We start from the raw sequence: 21,363 nt of genomic DNA on the forward strand, positions 1-21,363 counted from the left end.
CAGCACCCTGCACTTCCATTAAAATTCAATTAAATGTGGTCTGTGGGCTTGCCTGGACATGACATGGTTGGAATGTGGTTATCCTGTCTGCAGAAATAGCTTATTGGGGAAAAAAATATGGGAGACTTACGGATTCTGGGTTTTGGGTAAAAGAGGTTTTCTGCTCAAATGGAGTTGACAAACATCTCAAGTAGATTATCCCCTCTAGTGTCATTGAACCATGGAATATCCTGGGTTAAGGTACCCAGAAGGGCCATTGAGTCCAAGTCCTGTCCCTGCACAGGACACCCCAACAGTCCCAACAGTGCCTAAGAGCATTGTCCAAATGCTCCTGGAGCTCTGGCAGCCTTGGGGCTGAGACCATTCCCCAGGGAGTCTGTTCAGTGCTCAACCATCCTCTGAGGAATAGCCCTTTCCTCATATTGAACTTAACCTTCCCCTGACACAGCTCCAGCTGTTCCTTAAGGGTCTGTCCAGGTCACCAGAGGGAAGAGCATTCTAAGAACTTCTGTAGCTGAAAGCTTTCCAAGCTTGAATTCCTTGGGAAAATAGAAAATATACACAATTTATCATGTAAAATTGCCAGAACCAGCTAAAAATGGCCCTGTGTTTCTAATATTATTTTGTCCTCCTCCTTGCATGAATAAATATATTTATTAATTTAGTTTCCCTAAAAATGCTTCACCTCCCAGGCACATGAAGACTGATGCACTTTCTTTTTTCTTTTGCTTTCAGGGTCATTTCCTGGAACATTTATTGGAGTCAGAATCAGCATCATCACTGTGGTCACTCTCAGGGCAGGGAAACAAATTTGCAGGAAGCGTGACAAAACGCTTTACTTATTGTTCACACAGCAACCTAACTCCTGACACATCCATGGAAGAAGGAATATTTGCATTTTATGGAAAGGTGAGGATATCAATATCAGAGATGAATATCAATAAAAGAAGCTGTTTCTTCCTGGATCTGTTTGTTTTCTCAAGGCACCTGCTTGTGCCTTTCCTTTTTAGGGTGTATTTGCCTCCAGACTTGACTTGCCACTCAAATTATCAGCATGGGATTCACTGTGAAATCCTGCAGCTCTACCAGCACAGCGCAGCCTTATGCCTGGGTTCCCTAAATCTGAAATAAATGCTGGAGGCATGGACTGGGAGCTTCACTGGGAACTCAGGGCTCTTGCTATGATACAATTCTTTGGGTTCCCACATCAGTTCCTTGCCAGGCTTTGGGCAAAAAGTGACTTTTTTGGGGGGCAGGGAAACTGGTTCCTACAGCTCTTCTGCTCCTCCCTGCCATGACTGTCAGCACTTTGCCTTCAGTTTTCTTCCCTTCCCTTTCCCACTTCCTTTCTGAATCAGATTCACTTCACACTTCCATGCTTTCTCTGCCAGAATTTGCTGCCTGGGCCTGCTCTTCCTTCAGGACCACGAGGACTTCACCAGACACTACAAATCCTCCAAGATACTCCTTTAAAAGATGTTTTGAAGACCTTGCCATAGTCCCATTTCTATTTGCTTGCCTTCAGCATCGCCTGACAAGCCCTTTTGACTGCCACCTAAAGGCAAAACACACTTAGGACTTAGTCCTAATTAATTTCTCTTTCACCTGCATGTGTGGGTGTCCCACTTTCACTGGCAAGGTGGCTGTTCACATTCCTCCAGGCACACAAGAGCAGTGCTGTGGGATTTTGTCATAGCCATGGGGTGACCTCGCACAACAATCCTTACTACCAGAGCCACTTTGCGTCAACTCAGCCAAGTGTTTGCCTGTTTCGTCAATGATCAGGAGGTTGTGGCCTCACTGGGTAAAGGAGGTTGGTGCTTTGTTGACATGAAAATAACTCGGTTCGCTTGCAGCAGTCAGATTCTGTGTGTATTTTCCTTGTGTGCAAATTATGAAACACTTCAGAAGTAACTCAGTGAGGAGAGGGGGGGGCATGACCTCAGGGAGATGCATCCCCATGTCTTGGAGGATGAGCTCTCCAAAATAAAGAGCAGCATGGCAGGTCACACACTCAGCAGTCCCCATGGAGGGGAGGACAGTACTCGGAACCCAGGGCTCCCTGCAGTGACCCTTTAGCAGGCTCACAGCTGGGGCAGCCTCAGGGTGATGTTCTCCTATGTGGAGTGGCCAAATTGCTGCTGTAAGTTCAGATGTCAGGGTAAGCCTCTGCCTGGTCCAAAATGCCATCAAAGGGCTGAATTCTCTGTAGCCTGGACTAAATCTCTCCATCTGCATGAACTCTCCATCTCCATGCATAGATCAAACAGGACTCACATAGGCAGATGCTCCTATTCTCCTTCCCTTAGTTGCCTTATAAAGGATTCTTGTGTTCGCATAGGAGGTGTTGTCACCCTCAACAGGATGGCTCTGGAGCTTCTTCCACATCCCAACACCATAATTTTATTTCTGACAAGCTAGATCAAAGTGTTTTCTCCCAAACTGACATACAAAATTCTAAGGTGCCTGTCCAAGACCTACTATCCCCTTTGACACAATTGGAAGAATAACTCAATTAGTTACTACAGTACTAATTGTGATAACTGTACCTCAGCTGTAAAGCCACCATCCTGTGACAGTTTCATCTCCCCTCTGAACCAAAGGGGCCTTAAGTGGTAGGGCTGTGTAAGGTAGTGACCTACCACTCAATCTGGATTGGGATGAAGTTCAGTAATCCTATGGAGAGCTCCAAGTGGGACAATTAGATTCTGAAATAATGATCAAAAATCCAATGGGAGAAGAAAGCCCCTGGGAGCCTTTGTGGCTGCTGGTTGTAGGTTTTTGCATTATTGTTCTGTTCTGGGTCGAGACTTTCATCCACCCCCTCATGTACATGCCATGTTCCCTCCACCTCTTCTATAAATGCCATGACTCCATCAGTCGAGTATTTACTAATCACAGAGTTATTTGCCTACCCAGATTTGTGATTTCCACAGAAGTCATCCTCAGCCCTGACTTCCTTGTCCACCGTGATCTCTGCTCTGCCTGCTGATAAGGCATGACACCTCATATCGTCCCATCAATTAATGTTTAACACAACTGTCCCCAAGGAAACTCCACTCAGGAAATAATTTGACATGTCCGCGTGAGACAAACATTTAGGCACCAAGCGCCAGATTTTTAAGAGCATGAAGGTGTGTGTGATCCCTCTTCCTGGGAGAGGTGGCTGTTCCCTGCAGGACAACCACCCTGTCCCAAGCCTGAGGTGGGACAGGAGCACAGTGGCTGACAGTCCTTCTGCACTGTGTGTTCACCCCAAGAAATACAGAGCTCACAATCAAACCCTTCTGCAACTGAGCTTTGTCTGAATGGCAGTAATGGATCTGGGATAGGTTGGTAGTTGACACTGCAGCAATGTGTCTACCTAATTTTTTTGTGTGTGCTTTCCAGTAAATCCTGTAGCTGTGTGAGTCATGCTGGAGACTAGCAAGCTATGCCAGGGCAGGATGAAGACTGCAAGAATCACCAGGAATTTAGTGGAGTTCAGGGTCGGGGTCATGACCTGTAGCAATGTATCTGTATAACAGGCCATTCTGGGGCACCAGCCAAACTGATCGTGAGTAATATTATCAAACCACTTGCAGTTTTGTTCTTAGAGCTCTCAGGAATTCATCAAGGTTACTGAGAAAATAACAGGATCAAAAACAAGAAGAGAGCCTGAGAAACTGTCTGAAAAAAATGTGAAGCCTAGATAGAGGAAGCATAACGTGATGATGGACACTTGACCAATTGGATGTCCTGGATGTGTGCCTGCCCTCATGAAGAAGCAGCTTAGCCAACCCAGAGATGCGTGCCCACGTGGACAGTAGACCTAAAATCTATATCTGGCATGTAATGTAAACAATAAATGGGTTCTGTTGAAATCAAATTTGTTTTGCTGTTCACTGGCCAATTTCCCTCTTGCGATAACCCACAGAATCTCTGCTTTGCTTTGCGACTAACTCCTACTCTGTGTGCCCACAAAGAGCCCTTCTCTCTTCTCCCAGGTCTTTGTGGTTTTACAACTGCTTTACAATCAGCAGAATCTTCTTGGTAATCAATTTTGAAGCCTCCCATACTGCTTCCTTCTTTTCTCTGACGTTGCCACCCCAAAAGCAGACAAATCCCACCCTTCCATATCCACGCACCAGCATTGTTCTCTTAGTGGTGTTGCTGTGCCCCCACCTACCTGCTCTGATCCCCTTCTCTCTGAAGTATAATTTTACTGATGTTACAGACACGTTTCATTCAAGAGACTGCCAGAATTCCTCTGGAAACTTCCTCTCCAGCCTCCATGGGAGCCAAAGCCAAGCACTGTCCCAGTTCCTCAGGCTCACGGGCTGCATGTTGTGGACTATCACCAGGAGCATTTGGACAATGCTCTCAGATACATGGGGGGATTCTTGGGTTGTCCTATGCAGGGCAAGAAGCTGGACTGGATCCCTTCTAAGTCAGAATATTCCACGATTCCATGATTCAATTATCTACTTGTTGGTACAAATCAGCAGAACATGGGATTCAGCTCAAGCTTTGCTCCTAAAGGCCTCAGTCACATAAGCATCAATGCTGCTGTATTTGCTCTTCCCTAGAGGAATGTTTTCAGAATTATCTAAACCATCTGGCCTGTTTCTTTACACATCTTTTCATAGTGACCAGAAATATTGCTGTAGCAGGAGAGCCTAAAAAAGGAATAAAAGAGTGGAATGCAAGTGATGGAGAGAAGGGATATGTAAATCAATCCAACATCCATGGGAGTGGGAGGTAAGGAAGGTGTACCTAGGTGCACTCTCTGGACTTGTGTGTCCCTGTAGCCCCAGAATCCACTGAGCAGGTTGGGTTTGCCTGTGTTTACCCAAAGGCTCTGCTTTGAGCAGCAGTGGGATTTCTGTGGGCAAGTCAGGGCACCTCAAGGCACATCTCCCTAAGTACAAAACAAAGGGTGTTGAATGCTTTCTTGACTCCGGTTGGCATTTCTGAGACGTGTCAATCCTTGAGATCTGCTACTGGGCATGACTCAGGCCCCACACGGTTTGCTGTGCTGACATGGAGCTGGTTCACCCCAGTCAAGTCCTCTGCTCTTTTTGGGATCCTTTTGTGGAACAGCTTGTCCAAGGGAAGGTGTTCATCCCTGCTCCTTTGTCTCAGGGAGGAGATGTCTCCTCTCCTTGCATCTCTCATCACAGGCTCTGGACATGCTGTTCCTCACTTCTCCAGCAGTGCTCCACCATTTGGCTTTTCTTCTGGGACTGTCCCAAAATGCTGCCTTGCATCCTGCCTCATTCGTGCAGAGCTATGCTTGGAGGAAGAGACATGAAATTAAATGGAAGTAGTTACAAAAATCCTATTTTCCACAGTCCACTGCACAAAGCATTGGACTCAGGGATGTTTTTACTCTGAACAGCTCTGCCCAAGTCTCCCCTTTCTCATTCTGATGTTGGCTTTGATCAGACCCTCTCCATCCTTGGAGCTGCATTCATGCCTAAAACTTTGCCCAGAAAGGAAAAGCCCATAGTTCTGATTATTTCCACTGAGAAAAACATGAGAAAACCTTTTGTTTTTTCAGTGCTCACCCCAAAGCACCTTCTGTCATCAGCATTTGCTTTCACTTTCTATCTCAAGAACCTTCCATGCATGGCAGCTTTAGTCTGATCCCATGCACAAACATACACTGCTGGGAGATCACCTTTTTCTTCACCACAACATATTTTCTTTAGAAATCCAAGGTGTACTTACTGGCTTAGGATTTGTGTGTCTGTTTGTAATAATCTTTTGTAAGAATACAAACAGATTAAAAGTAGCTGTAAAGGGCAGGCATGAAGAGAACACCAAGAAGTGCTCGAACGCTCTAGAAAGGTTTAAACCTTCTGGAAAGCACTTTCTGCATTCAGTGTCATATATTTAATCCCTAAAGCAATAGACATTATTCATTCTAGCTAGAAACTATTTTTTAAAGCAAAAATATCTGTTCCTCCTCATTTATTGAGTGATAAATGACCACTGACTGTGGCCTGAGAGACCAGTTTGGCCAGAGTTACCCCTCTCCCATGCAATGTCCCCTAAATTGCAAAAAACAGGGAAAGTTTGAGTTGGAGGCAATTCTGGAGGTCTCCAAGGATGAAGAGACACCTTCAGCACTGCTCCATACCCTGTCCAGTCACTCTGCCACTCTCAATGTAAATTTTTTCCCTTGTATCCAACTGGAATTCCTCTCATTTCCCAACAAAGTTGCTCCCCAGACACCGGCCCTCTCCATCAGAAATGAAAAATAGTAATTTTTAACTGTGAGGAGGATTTTTAGCCTTCACTAATGCTCACATAGCTTTTAAGGTTCCATCTATACATTTTTTTACATACATTGGATATAAGCTTTCCATGTCTATTTAATAAAGCCAAATCCCTCACAGGAACTCAGCACATTGTCCAAGAGATACCCTGGAATTTTTGGATCTGTGACAAGGACAAATTTTTCAGGATTTGCTTTATTTTTTTTCTTTTTCTTTCCCCCTCCCCTTTGTTTTTTTGGAAAGGAAACCAAGACAACAGGCACAGTGGTCCTGTTGGTCCATGGATTTCCATGTAAAATTTTCCTTGGTAAATATTAAGGAAGTAGGTCCATGTCAAAATGCTCTGTTCAAATCCAGTTTTGATTTGCGTTTCAGAAGGATACACAGCCAGGCTGATCCACATGAGAAAAATTTCTCTCCAATTCCCAAAAATTGCCCCTAAAGAGGCAACTACCTACATGTGTCAACTTCCATGAAAAAGCAATATTTTCTTGCTGATTCTCAGCCCACATTGAAATGCTACACCAGAGTGACAACCTAAACCAGGGGTGTTTAATTAATCAAATTTTACCCTGTTTGGTCCTCATCAGCATTTTAATGTGCTTGGGGCACAAAGGCAAGGCTGGAACAGGATCACAGAATTATGGAGTCATTTAGGTTGGGAAAGGCCTCTGGGATGATCCAGTTTAACTGTTCCCCCAACTCTACTGTGTTCAACACTAAACCATGTCCCCAAGTGCCCCATCCACACAATTCTTGAACACTTCAAGGGATGTTGACTCCACTACTGCCCTGGACATACTGTTCACGTGCTTGACCCTCCTTTCAATGAAGAAATTTTCCCTAATATCCAATCTAACCCTCCCCTGGTGTGACTTGAGGCCATTTCCTCTCATCCTGTCGCTTGTTCCCTAGTAGCAGAGCCTGATGCCTACCTGTCTGCCCCTCCTGTCAGGGAGTTGTGCAGAAGATCCCCCTGAGCCTTCTTTCCTCCAGGCTGAGCATCCCCAAGCTCCTTCAGCTGCTCCTGGTGCTCCAGCCCCTCCACATATTTCCTCATTGCATCCAGGTGGGATTTGGGAAGCAGAGGTATGGCTGCAGGTCTGTCAGGAGGGCTGGAGAAGCTACAGGAGGCTTTTGTGATGTGGGGGATATTATCAGGTGTTTCTCACCCCATCAGGGGCCCTGCTGTGACAATGAAGGCTCAGACTGTCTGCCTTAGTAGGATTTGTTCCCCAGGAACGGTGCTGGTATCAGTCAATTGGCATCCACCTGCACCAGCAGGCAGCTTTGGAAATGCCACACAGGGTCACCCACCTGCAGAGACCTCCTGGGAGCGCTGGCAGAAATGAACCAACCCCTGGCAGGGAGGAGGTGGCAGATATTTGGAGCTGTGTGGCCATAACACTTCTTTCTGAGGGAAGAATGATCCAGCTCAGGCTGACAACTGGACAGAGAGTAGCTGACAGCCTTTCCCAGAGATTTGCAAGGATCAGGCTCTTCGGCCAAAACCTTGCTCATGATCCTTAGGGGTGACAGATCCCTGGAAAACTCCAGCACGATCTGAATGACTCTAGTTTGGGGAAGGCAGTCTTTGCCACCAGAGAGAAGAGCACTTGTAGCTGTCCCATGAGGGGAACCATGTTGTCAGCCATAGAGCCCTGAGCAACCAACCCAGCCCTCAGCATGACGCCAAGGACAAAGGGGAGGGAAGTGATGGAAACCCATCAGTGCTGGGACCAGCCTGCCCTGACAATCAGTAATTGCTGCCATTGGTAGCAATTGGCCTTAATCAATTGCTCCATTGGCTTTACCACATTGGCACAAGCTGCCACTCGCCCTTTGCCTGCTGGAACTCATGTCCTGGGTAAGCAGCATGGAGACTTGGAACCCAGGAGAGAACCAGGAGGTCAGATTGACTTCTGGCACCCAGAAGAGCATGAAAGGAATGTGTCAGCCCAATTAAGCTCAGCAGGTGAAGCCAAATGAACAAAGCCCAGGGATGATGCCCAATGGATGAAGGCCACCAGGTGAATCCCACCTGAAGAAACCCAGTGGATGAAGCCCAGAAGATGAGGCATGCTATGCCATGCCCAGGGAGCATGAGAAATTGAGGGAATGGTAGAACATCACAGGAAAAAACACTCTATAGACTAAATTATGAACAGAACAAGATTTCTCCCAGATGCAAGCTGCCACCAGCTGGAACCCTGGCTGCCCTTAGAGTGCCAAATGCCTCCTACAAACTGACAGCAGGAACCTCAGGGGTGAGTTTAGTTTCCCATGGAAAAGGCACACTGTTTGTGTCTAATATGCTAAGGCCTGAACAGCAGCCTAAGCCTAAGTTGACTTACAAGATGAACCTTGAGCATAATGCTATTAATACCATCAAGACACTTTAGTTAAAAATAAGTGATCAAAACTTTAGTATTAGTTGTTCTTAATGCCAAACTGCCTGTTGTAGAGTTGTTTGTATAACTTTGTGTAGGGTGTATCAAGAAATCCTCCCTACAGCTATCCCTAGAGACTTGTCAGTGGAATATTTTAGGCAAAACCTTCCCTGCTGTGGTCTGGGCTCTGGACAAGCCCTGGCCCCAGCTGGTTGGGAAGCAGGCCATCAGAACCTGATGTTTTCTGCACAAAAACTAAACAAGTAATTTGGACTTGTCATTTTGAGCCTCTAAAGCTGGACCCCTTTTTGGATGAACTGGAGACCTCAGCTACGGGTGGACACACCTCGTAGGATTTTCCCAGTTGCCAAAAGGATTCTCCAGGTCCTGGCTGCAGAATGGGGCTCCCCAGTGCCTTGGCTCTGGCTGATGGTGGAGTATTCAGGCAATTTGGTGATGGATTTTAATCACTCCTCTCTCTCTCTCTCTCTCTCTCCCGCTCCTATAATAATGATTAGATGCATTCCCTTGCTTATTTTGACCTGTTGCTAAAGCCAAGGGGTGGTAAGCTTTTTGTTTTACCAGATGTATCCTTTTATCTCTATTTTGCCTCAACCTTAATAGTAAAATAAGACCATTCTTTCTACTGGCGTCTGTGTCCCTTCTATTGCCACCATCAATTGGCAGAACACCCAGTCACTGCCCAAGGCAATCCAAGAAGAGATCCCAGGGAAGCCACCAAGTCTCCATTTGCTCCTTTTTCCTGCTAACTGCCTTGGAATGGATGCAGTGATCCCTAAGGATGAAGAAGGGCTTGGGATAAGGCAAAAAGACTAGGAGAAACCATTTTCCAGAATGATGCCTGTTAGAAGGTTTGTCCAATATCTGGTACTTTTGTTCACCTCATGTGTGCTTTCTGTTTTTAATGGTTTGAGTTCTAGGACACAAAGTTCAAAAGGAAGAAGGCACTTTCTAGGGTATAGCACAATTTTTTTATTATTTGTTTGTTTTGTGAAAAAAATTAATCAGCTGCTTTCAGAGCCTCAGCAGTGGCATCTGTAAGTTCTTTTCCTTCAGGAAATGGATGTGCATCCCTGCCTTCAGCTCACCTCCAGTGGGACCCACCTGCAAAAGCTTTCCATCACTTCTGCACTTCCAGCTGACTCCCTGAAAAAAATCCATCCAAACAAAACTTCATCCCACTTGAACCTTTGATTTTAAGGCACCTCCAAGGGCTATTGCTTGGGATTTAATTTCTGTGAGGGAAGATTACCCTGGCTTAAATGCTGCTGATGGATGATGTCCTCAGGCTGGAAGGGAGGGGATTTGGGGTGGGCAGGACACACCTAGCAACTGTGTGGGAGGTCTGGGAGGTCAGAGCTGGGAATTGCTGTCTGAGCACCTCTGCAAACGGCCCGAGCCGCCATTCCCAGGCAATGCCAGCTGTTCCTTGAGGTGCTTTTGGGCTGTGGATGCCTCTGTCCAGGCTGCAGCATCTCCCCGTGCCTGTTCAGACCATCCCCTGGCCAAGGAGCTGCAGGCAGCCCTTTAGCTGTGTCTGTGCCAGCATGGTCTGAGCACCCCAGTGCCCATCCCTGGGATGTGTGTTTGGCACACGGTGTGCCATGGGCAGGACACTGCAGGCACAGCTCCTGCCCTGCAGATCCAAAGGACAAGAGGTGCTGGTTGCCTTTTGGGGGTTTCTGGCCTCCTCCCACCCAGCCAGCTGGGACACACACAAACACCAAAGAACATTGCTAGCAGTGAACAGGAGACACCAAGGACTCTGGGTCAGAAAAGCAGCCCTGGCCTCGGCAGCCACAATCATTTTGGCCTGGCAACACTCACCTGCAGGAAATGCTCCCTGCCACTCTCCAGGAGAACTTTGGCCATGGAACAAGGGAACCCTCAGGATCTGTCTTGCTCCTTTCTCCCTGCAAAGGGACATCGAATGAGTAAATTTACAGCTGTTGGGTAAATCCTGGAAAGGGCAGGAAAATCGGGGCTATGGGAAGAGTTTGTTGCTGTCATGTGAGGTGGCAGCCAGTTCTGCCCTACAGCTATTGCAGGGGCTGGTATGTAAAGCAGCATTAGCAGAAGGAGCTGCATTTGTGCAGGAGATCCCTTGCTGGCAGCAGCCATTCCCATCCCAAGCAGGACTTTCTTCATGACCCTGAGATTGGCTCAGGTGCTTGGAGCAGGGTGCTGAGAAGGCCAAGAGTCTGTGTTCAATGCCCAGCTGGACTGGTCACTTCTCATCGTTTGACTTGATGATCCTCTTGGCTCTTTACAACTGCCAATCTCCAGTGCTCTGGAAATAAAGAGCAAACAAGTTTTCACTGGCTTTTTCAGGCTAGAGGTTTGTCCACTGGAGAGTGCGAGCTGCAGAAGAAGTGGGGAAGAAGGAGAGCATCAGATCTCAGCTGGCAGGTATCAGATGTGCGGGCAGAGCGGGAATGGGACCCGGCAGGTCCCACAGCGGGCCCAGTCGGAGCAGGAGCAGCAGCTCCGGCCTCGGCCCCAGCGGCTGCAGCCGTTCGGCGGCGGCGGGCGGGAGCCCCCGGGGACGCGGACACGGGGCAGGGGGCGGCGGGCGCTGCCGTCCGCAGGGGAGTGCGGTGACCTCGGGAGTGCCGGGGCAGGGGGAGCTCGGTATGCCGTGAGGGCTGCGGGCCGGGGCCGTGCCGGGAGCGCGCACCGGGGGCTGCGGGCCGGGGCCGTGCCGGGAGCGCGCACCGGGGGCTGCGGGCCGGGGCCGTGCCGGGAGCGCGCACCGGGATCGCCGCTCGGTGTCCGCCAGGGGGCGCCCCGCGGGGCAGCGCTGAGGGAGCGGCGGCCCGGGGCTCGGGGCTCGGGGCCCGGGGCTCGGGGCTCGGGGCTCGGGGCTCGGGGCTCGGGGCCGTTCCCGCGGCCCGCCCGCTTCCAGCCGAGATCCAGCCGCTGCTCCGGGCAACGCCGCCCTCCTGGCGGGCCCGGCACCTGCACAGCCCCAGCCGGGACGGTCCGTGGTGCCCGGCGGGACCCCAGGCCCAGGCCGGCTGCAGCCGGAGTAGGAGCGGCAGCGTCCGGCTCGGCCAGCGCTCGCCGTGGAGCGGCTCTGTCCCAGCCCCAATCCCGCTCGATCCTCCGGCCCCAGGACCCACACCCCGCCCGCCGAGGAACAAGCGACTCCGCCCGGCACCGGCAGCAGGCACCGGCAGGACCAGGACCCGAATCCCCGGGCCCAGATCCCGGTTCCGGCCCCACCTCAGCGCCTTGGGCTCCGCGCAGCGCCGGGAGCGGCCCGCGGCTCCGAGCGACGGTCCCGCCGCATCCCGGGATGAGCATCCACCGCACACAGCGGAGCGGATCCGCCGGGATTTACCGGCGGGGCGGGGCCGGCACGGGTGTGACGGGCGGCACCTGCACAGGTGCTCGGGGCGGGGCCGAGGGGATTTAAACCGCGGGGAGTGCCCCGGTGAGCCATTTGTCCCTCGGCACCAAGAGTGGTGTGCTGTGGCCGGGCCGGCCTGGGCTCTCTCTCTCTGTCTTTATACTTCTTTCCTTTTATAATTTTTTTTTCTCTTTATACCTCTTTTCTTCTGTACTTCTCTTCCTCTATGCTTCTCCATTCTCCCCTGCCCGGTCCCCCGCCACACCCTAACCCTACCCCTCTATCCTCCCGTTCCTCCTTCCACCCTTCCATGCCCCCCACACCCTCTCCCTGCTGCCCTGAACGGCCCAACACCCCTACCTGCCCTCTGTCCTTGACTCACACACCCCGAGCACCCGTCTGCCTCCCATTCCCATCCTCCATCCTCCCCTCTCGTCCTTTCTCCCGCAGCCGCGGAGTGCCGGAGAATAAAGCCCAAAGGGCCGGAGCCCGGCGCCCTCCACCCTCCCTGGAAGCCCCCCCGGGGACAGGCGTCTCCCCTTGCAGTTCAAAACACCGCCCGACACCGCCGGGGCTCCGGCTTTCCCCGCACCACACTGGGGTACCTCCCCAGGGGTTGGGGAGTCCTCCCTCCTTGGGGGAGCGGGGGGCTGGGTGGGCTCCCTCCGGAGGAGCGGGCCGGGGTAAAGGGGGGACTACTCAACCCCATTCCTATCTCTCCTGGCCCCGCTTCTCTGGGCCCTTGGACACCCTGGGAAGGAATAGTGCTCCCAGTTCCTTCCCAGTGCTCTCACCATCCCTCCCGGTGCTTAGCAATAAGGGGGCACTGGGAGGGAACTCCTCTCCACTCTCCAGCTTGCAGCAGCCCCAGGTGTGACCAGTGAGGAGCGGGAAGTGCCCCCAGTCCCTCCCCAGTGCCTCCTTCCCTCCAAAAAGTGGGCTTATGAGAAGAAAAGGGATTTAAATTGAGGGGGGAAAATTTGTCCGTAATTGTGTTTCAACTGGTGCGGATCCTCCTTTCACATACGATTTGAAGGGTCTCAACTGAAGGAAAACATCTTTTTCATAGTTTTGGGTGTCTCACCTGGCGGGCAATCACTGCTTTCCATTATTTTCCTGTTTAAATGGAAGGAGAATCCCTTTATGGTGCTGTTCCATGAGTTTGAATTGAGGGAAACCACCCCGTTTTCATCATCTCAAGGTTCAAATCGAGGGCAAACACTTGCTGTCGCTAGTTTAAAAGGCTTCACTTGGGAGGAACCTCTTTATGTGCCATTTTAGGAGTTTTATCGAGGGGGACCCTCCATTTGAAAGGACCTTCACAGACAAAAAAGATGTCCAAAAGCCCCCCGAATGGTCTTTCTTGAGGGAAAAGACCTCAACAAAGGACCACTCTGGACCATTCTGCACCCGTCTGCAGCCAGGAAGAAAGCTGGGATTTCTCCTGATCTGAGCATCCCAGACCACGAGAGCAGGATATTTTGGGCATGTTTGGAGACCCTTCCAGGTTTCTATCGAGAGCTGGGGTTCCGCTGTCCCGGGAGTTGCTGCAGCTTGTTGATCTGCCTGTGCTGGGCTGAGACCTGCAAGTGCAGCCGTGGCCTCTTCTCCCTTCAGGCATCCCAGTTTGTCCCGTGCTAATCCTCCTGTGCCATCTGCCGTCTGTCCCAGCGCACCGACAGGTGACAGCGGTGCTCCTGCCCCTCTCAGGCTCACTCGCCAAAGGAGCCGCACAGGTTGCCCAGTGCCCCGCGGGGGAGGCTCCCACTCCCCGTATGGACAGAGAGCCGAGTGTGTCACGGCTGTGTCATCCCAGAAGGCATCACACTTCTTTTTGAATAAAATGAGTAATACCAGGAGCTATGCATGGGAGAGGCACCCAGAAGAGCTCCAGCCTCAGGGGATTCCCAGGCTCAGCTGGAACAAGCCAGGACCGGCCTGAGTGCTGATAATCCCACCTCAGCCCGTTCGGACTATGAAGCAGCACGCCCCCATCCCATCCCAAATTCAGCTCAAATTCAGTGTATTTTTAATAACAACGCTGTAGCTGACCAGAAAAAAAAAATTCCTCTCTTAACTTAATATAGAACTTCTTTGCCTACAGTATCTCCGCTCTCCCCATCCCAAGGAGGGGAAGAAGGTGGATGACAGAACGCGTGCATGTTTCTTCCGCTGTCCCGAGCTGCGAGCTGCCGTCGAGCTCCTGCAGGAGGAGCGTTGTGGTTTCCTGTGCTCAGGTCTCGGATGCCACCTCCTGGCTTTCCTGATAAACTCTCCGTGCCTTGACAGCGCAGACCAGGAGCGCATTTCTCATCGCACTGTCCCGAATATCGACGCCGTTAAAGCCTGACTGGCTCAAACCAGCTTTTGTTCTTTGTGGAACTGACCCGATACCATGTATTTTCTGAATCGCGATGGAGTTACCTCCTGTAATTAATAACGCTCGGGATCCCATCACAGCTACACCTTGAGTCCCAAGGCCTCTCTGGGATGTCATCCATCACTTCGGGGGTGGGACCTGTCTGCCCTCACCTTTCCCTAACAGTTCTTTTGGGGGTGTATTTTGTTACATGGTCTGTGTGGCATCCATTGTTTATCACCTGTGTTTTTATCACCCCTGTTCCACAGGGGATTGGGATGCCAATTCCAAGTCTCTGCAGACTTGTTGCTGAGTTGGGGAATAATTCAACAAGTAGATGTTTGGCAGGGTGAGAGCAAAGGTATTTTTTGAGCTGTGAGAGAGTGGTGATATCCAAGCAAAATTTCTGAGAGGGGGCACTGTGCAATAAGGAATCGTGAGGCAGCCAGAACGTTGTCTCCTCCCTGCTTGGTGTCCATCATTCCCTGCCTCTTCCTGCCCTCCTGGTGATATTTCAGGCCTGGATGAGCCTGCCTGTACATCTGTCAGCCCAACCTGCCTCTTCCAGAGGTGCTACCGAGTTCATCTATCATTATACATCTTGGCCAATCATTTTATCTGGCCACATGTGATGATCCCTGACCATAGGAGACCTGCTCCGCACCCTCACGTGGGTGGACAGCACATATTTGCCTGGGGAATCCCAGCAACATTGCATGAGATGCAGTTTCTTGCCACAGCTCAAATCCTGTGTTCAGTTTTGGGCCCCTCATGACACTGAGGGGCTGGAGCGTGTCCAGAGAAGGGAATGCAGCTGGGAAGGGGCTGCAGCACCAGGAGCAGCTGAGGCAGTTGGGCAGCCCGGAGTAAAGGAGGCTCAGGGGGGATCCTGTGGCTCTCCACAACTCCCTGACAGGAAGGGACAGCCAGGTGGGGAAGTTGGGCTCTGCTTCCAGGGAACAAGGGACAAGATGAGTGGAAACAGCCCTAAGTTGTGCCAGAGGAGGTTTAGGTTGAGTGTTGGGGAAAATTCGTTCCCTGAAGGGGTGATCAAGCATTGTAAGGGGCTGCCCAGTCACCATCCCTGGAACTGTTCAAAGATGTGGTGCTTGGGAATGTTGCTTTAGCTGGGGAATGGATGCACTCGATGGTCTTGGAGGACTTTTGCAGCCTTAAAAATTCTGTGATTCTATGATTTGTGGAAATCAGCAGGGAGCAGTAGCTGCTAAATCCTGCTGCAGGATGGAGCTGGGGCTCTCTGAGACATTTCCTCACAGCTGTGGCCATTGCTCTCTGCCTGATGGACAAACAATGGGCAGGTCATCAGTAATGTCCGAAATGATCTCTAGCCATGACAGGCTCCAGCCTGAGAGAGGACAGGAAAGTAGACAGTGGCAGCAGTGCTGGCACAGACCAGCAGATGGGAATTTCTCGGGTTTGGTCCTTTGCAAAAGCCTTTGTTCTTCATCACATTTCCCGGAGAAGTGAGTGAAAGGCAATGATCATCACCGGCATGACTGAGCTGCATCTGGGCACATTTAACTATCAACAAAGGTACGTGGGACATGAGGGGAGCATCAGCGCTGTGGGACACCCCTGACTCAGAGACAGGAGCTCCTGTGACCAGCACATTACTGGATGAATGCTGGTGTGAGAGTACCTGAATCCTTTCCCACCTCTCTGGTTGTAGCAGGGACAGTTTTGGATCTGGCCCCCCTGGCTGGTTGTGAGTGTGTCTAATCACCTGCAAGGGCAGCAGTTTATCCTGCACAGCCATGCCGAGAGCCCCTTTTGGATCACAACAGCTGGATTGTCTATTCCCGAAGTGTTCCTTGCCTCAGTGCCCAGACCACACACCGTGGCAGAGCACAGCATGTTCAAGAGAAAAGAGTCCAAAAGCTCCAAGATTTATCTTTTGTCCCACCTTCAAAACAAGGAAAAGAGGAGGAGTTTCCAGTAAAGTGTAAAACAAAATCATGACAAAAAGCAGCCTTTTTTCCCTTATATTTTTTCCAGCCTCAGTGTCATCTCTGTTCCCTGGTAGGTTTGTCCTTTGGCTATTGGCCCACGTGCCCAGGCAGCACAAGGACCAAAGGCGCCATGGACCTGCACCCTTTCCCTGGTGATGCCAACACCTCATGCCCCACCCAGAGCTTTCCTGCACCTAGAGCTTCATCCTGTCTGGCCATGTGGATACCTTGGGGACATTGCGTGTCCCCAGATCACCTCCCAGAGCGTCCCTTTGGGCAGGACCGCAGCGGGAGCCGGCGGGGCGGGTCCAGGGCAGCACACACGTGTGTCCACACGCCTGCGCCCGCCTCGCTCCGGCCGGGAAGGGACGCCCGGGGACCCTCGGAGCAGACGTGACCTACTTTAGCTCCGAGGCGAGCGGGTCCCAGCGTAAAAGCTTAGTAGAGCCGGGCCTAAATTATTCATGGCCTGGCCATGTTAATGCATGCGCTAAAGGCTTTAAAAAAAAAAAACCCCACCAAAACCGAAAAAGTCTGCTCTATAATTTAAAGCCTTGCACGCTGCCGTCGCTATGCCCCCGCTGCTCTCCGGAGTGTTTCCGCTCAGGTGAGCAGAGCTGCGAGATGCGGACGGAGCCGGCAGGGAAGAGGCGGCCCGCTGGAGCTGGGATGGGGGCGGGAGCCGGGATGGAGGCGAGAGAGAGCCTGGGAGGCGGGCGGGGGGAATCCCATGGGAAGGGGCTGGCAGCCCTTCTCTGGTGCGGGCAGCCCGCAGCCCCACAGCGAGTCACTTCCCGGAGCAGCAGCACTCGCTCGAGTCCATTCCCAGGCACGGGGGCCAGAAGGGCTATTTTTAGACCTGCCTTTTTCTTTTACTAATTTTTTTTTTCTCCCTTGCTTTCGTTCAGAGCTGCCCTCGAAGCCCTGGGGAGAGAGGAAAACACTGATCCCTGGGGCGGGAAGCTGCGTGGGAGGGCTTTGGAGTGCCCCAGCGCAGGGGTCAGCGAGTGAGGCCATGGGGACTTGGGAGGCACAGCAGGGAGAGTCCCGGCCCCCTGCGTGGAGATTCCCACCGGGAGAACCAGCCCCTGCCCCAGGACCGCCATTCCCACCGCTGCTTTATGGCTGTGGATTAAGGCCATGGAAGGTTTGGGCAGCAGAGCAGGAGCCGGGCAGGCGCAAGGCCAATGCTCCAGCCATGGAGAACGTTTGCCTTCTATGGAGATCTCCTTCTGCACTGCTGGCACGGAGGAGACGCCCTCAGCCTCCACAGGCGCTGAGAAGGGGGAACAAAAACACCCAAAAAAAGCTCAGGGCTGCCCTCGCAGAGGCCACCAGCAGAGCTCGGCACCACCAAGACCCCAGCACGTGTCCCTACAGGCGAGGACTTACCCTTGTCCCAGCAGGAGAGGGAAGATCCCATCTCCTGGTCCTCAGCTGCATCCCAAACCAGCCCGCATCCTTCCAGCCTGGGAAATGAGACCAGGGAGGAGCCAGGCTGGGCCTAAAGCATCCCACACCATTCCCACAAGAAAACACCCAAGACCACAGAAAAAGTCACAGCAGCCTCTGGGTATATTTTTTTTTGGTTGCATTTCATATATTATCCAGTTTCACATTCTCATAGGATCAGCAATTATAGAGCAACTTATTCTCAAATCTTTTAATACAAGCGAGACAGCCATGGTCAGATAATACTTAAAGCACTTCAATACCAAGCAATAAGATGCTAAAACAAAAATTGCACAATTTCTTGTTTACTATATGCCTGACTGAATCATTGGTAGAGAAGACAACCCTTCTTTTTCAAGCTTTTAACTAAACATTAACTTATCTTACAGGATTACAATTTCTCTTTAATAATAATAATAATTAATTGCACACAAACACACAAGAAATTCTTTATGATGCATAAATATTTCCTTATTACACATGGTACAAAAATACTCGTACTTTTTTTTTTTTTGTTCGGTATTCCCATAAGGATGGCTGATTATTTGGCAAGACTGGATGCTCTCCAATCAGAAGAATGTGAGGAAAAAAAAAAGGTTAGATATTTTACAGCTGTTCTATATATAGAAGTCTGAAGAAGGAAAAAAATAATATAATAACCCTGACTTTAAAACGAGCAGAATGGATGAGAACAAAAACCCAGTGCATCGTACTTTAAAAAAAAAAAAAGGGGGGGGGGAGGGGGAAAAAGCATTTCTCAAATTTTTCTGGTCATCCTGGGGAGGGTGGAGGTGGGAGAAGGGGTGAGACAAGGACAGTTAGTATTTCTCAAAGCCAAGTCTTCACCGAAGCAAGAGGAAAACCTTGATGGACCAATCCGTTGGGCCAAGACCTGTTGCTAACGGTTACACAAACGCTAGAACAAACAAACTTACACTCACACAGACACAAGTTAAGTGTTTTAATTCATGCCAGAAAACATGCAAAACCCATTGTTGCCTTTCGATTCCTTCAGCCGAGCTGCCCCCGGGGCAGGGCGAGCCGGGGAAGCCCAGGACCTTGCCCCAGGCTGGGTTTCAGTGCAGCCACATGGCAAAGCTCAGTCAGGGAGGAGGTCCTGGGGATTACCGGAGGGAGGGATGGAGAGAGGGATGGAGGCAGCGCACAGCCCACGGCTGGGGCTGAGATGGCTTCACAGTCCAGGGAAAGGGGTGCTGGCAGCCCTGGGGGCAGCGTGGTGGGGCCAGGTGTGTTGTCTGCTGGCCACATACCAAATCCAGAGGAGTCGGAGCCATCGTCCCTGGCACATCCCTCTGCGGAGAGGCAGGGAGGAGGAACACAAGCCCAGAAGAGACACTGTGGGAGAGGAGCACGGTGAGCCAGGCCAGCTGGACCTGTGTCCTGAGGGTCTCCCACTGCCCCCTCCCCAGCCCAGGGCTTGGGGCGGTCTCCCTGCTCCCATCACCCATCCAGAAAACCCAACCACATCCCTGGCTGGGTATGTGGGGCTGAGCCCAGCTCCCAGCCTTCCGCCCCCCGAGAGTCTAAAGAGCCCAGGGAAGAGCAAGACAAAGACCTGACTCCAAGAGTAATTAATTACTTACTAACGAACTAACAAAACTGACGAGACTTCCATCCTTGCTGGGTAGCTTCAGAGGGAGGATACCAGCGCATCTGGAAAAGAAAGCCACGGCAGAGGTCCATGATCCAGGATTGCCTCAGCCAGAATACAAACCTTCAGCTCCTTCAGGCCATGTGCAAGCTCCATAGAGCAAAGATGGGGAAAGCATGGGAAAAGAGGCTCCAGGGTGAGCTCCAAATACGACCTCAATAGTTCCACCCTCAGCCAGCTGAAGGAGGCATCTCAAGACCACAAATTAAAACCAGACAACCTCTACAGGACATATATGGTGGAAGAAGTAGCTCATCCACTACAGCAGATGCCCATGGAGTTTTCCAAGCCCCATTCCTGCTACCAGGAGTGGCTCCAGGCAAACCACACCATGGGAAGGACTTGGCAAAGCTTCAAACCAGCAAGACTTGAAGGCTTCCCTGGCAGGTGCTTGCTGCCACATCTATTTCTTGGACCTGCTCCTTGCCAAGGAAGGGGCTGGATTGGGACAAGCAAACAAGGGACGGTAATTGAACAGACACTTTCCAGTCCCTTAGGAGACACACTGAGCTGGCAATGTCCAGCCCCACAGCCTCAGACATCCAGATGATCCCATCTGGTCAGCAGGGCCAGCGTGTCCATCTGGGCTGCATCAGCAGTGCCTGAGAGCAGCAGGAAACAAGTCTGTGCCACTTGACTGAGCATGGATCCAGCAGCTAGAGCAGCAACTGGAGCTTGGTTCTGCTGCTGGAGCACAGCCACCACCCCCTGCTCCTCCCTCTGCAGCTGCCAGGAGAGAAGCACAGCCTCAGCACGTTTAGGGTTCTGAGAACCAGCACAGTGATGGACTTGGCTTTAGGATAAGGAGAAAAGTGACAGAAAAATCCCCTGAAGCCCCATGTGAGCCATTCCCTTTGTCACACTCATCCTGGCACAACTGTCCCCTCACCTAAACAAGCCTGGCTAGATGCTCCTCTCCCAAGGACGTGCAGAGACTTGCAGCAAACTGCCCCAGCCTCAGCACTGCTACCTGCAGTGGCCTTTGGCCTCCCCACAAAGGCGCGAGGGCTGCAACGCCAGGAACTGCAGCCACATGAGCTATGGGCCTTGAGTCTGTCACCAGGAGATGGCTCTTAAATGAGCCCTGCCAGTCAGCAGAAGTTCTGTCCTCACAGGAGCCTCTCACCCAGCTCAGAACAAGGCCAGTTTGGACAAGACTTGGAACAACCTGGTCTAGTGAAGATGTCCTCGTGCACAGCATGGGGGTGGAATGAGATTGGTTTAAGGCCCCTTCAAACTTAAACCATTCCACTGTTCCATAATCTGCTGGACTCTTGCCAGACACCTTCACAAGGCAAGTGGGTGCCACTAAATCAGCTCCTGGCTGTCCCCATACCTCACTTCATGGCACAGCATCCCAGTCACTCCAGCCATCAGCCATGGGAATCAAGGGCACGGATACTTCCAAGACCCTCCTCCCCAGTGAGAGCTCCCATCTAGTGCCAGGACCAAAGTACCACACAGAGTGTGTTTCCACTTCTCCTTTAGCCTGGCAGGGGGACCTTTGCTGCCCAGTCAGGGCCACCACACTGTGCACAGACCCCACCCAGGAAGGCTTGGAATGGGCAGCAGCATCACTGACAACTTGCAGGACCACCACAGCAGCTGCCAGAGCAAGGACAGAGGTTTCTTGCTCCCCACAACCCCTGTCACCAGGAGGTGCTTGCTCAGCAGAGCCACATCTCCTCTGCAGCCATCCTCCCTGGCCAGTGTCTCCCACCCCACACCCCTCCCCTCGACAGCTGGAAGCAGTTTCCTCCTGCCCAGCAGTAACAGGAAACTCCCCCTTCATTCACAAGGCTCTGAGTGCTTAACCCTGAGAGCTGTCTCCACCCCACGCAGGCTCAGCCAAGCAGCACAGCCAGGCCATACGTGAGCCAGTAC

General features: G+C 51.4%; 1 protein-coding gene and 1 long non-coding RNA gene across 5 annotated transcripts in view; both read right to left on the reverse strand.

Moving 5' to 3' along the window:
- RBPMS2 (RNA binding protein, mRNA processing factor 2) overlaps window positions 1-21,363 on the reverse strand; it is a 48,733-nt gene that overhangs the window by 5,840 nt on the left and 21,530 nt on the right. For 3 of the 4 annotated variants that reach the window (XR_010744644.1, XR_010744645.1, XM_066328611.1), the window contains 2 exons: window positions 19,412-19,481; window positions 17,913-19,163 (listed from right to left, as the gene is read on the reverse strand). Coding sequence is in view for 2 of the 4 variants with exons in the window: in XM_066328611.1 (XP_066184708.1) it covers window positions 19,419-19,481 (63 nt within the window). In the remaining 2 variants the exon portion in view is untranslated. Of the gene's footprint in view, window positions 1-17,912; window positions 19,164-19,411; window positions 19,482-21,363 lie in introns of those variants that run through there. The other variant, XM_066328612.1, reaches the window with a different exon arrangement.
- LOC136366801 (uncharacterized) lies at window positions 9,623-11,018 on the reverse strand. Its single transcript, XR_010744586.1, has 2 exons — window positions 10,502-11,018; window positions 9,623-9,820 (listed from the first exon to the last, which is right to left on the reverse strand). It is a non-coding gene; the product is annotated as an uncharacterized lncRNA (long non-coding RNA).

Source organism: Sylvia atricapilla, chromosome 13, assembly GCF_009819655.1.
Source record: "Sylvia atricapilla isolate bSylAtr1 chromosome 13, bSylAtr1.pri, whole genome shotgun sequence".
NCBI classification, from domain to species: Eukaryota; Metazoa; Chordata; class Aves; order Passeriformes; family Sylviidae; genus Sylvia; species Sylvia atricapilla.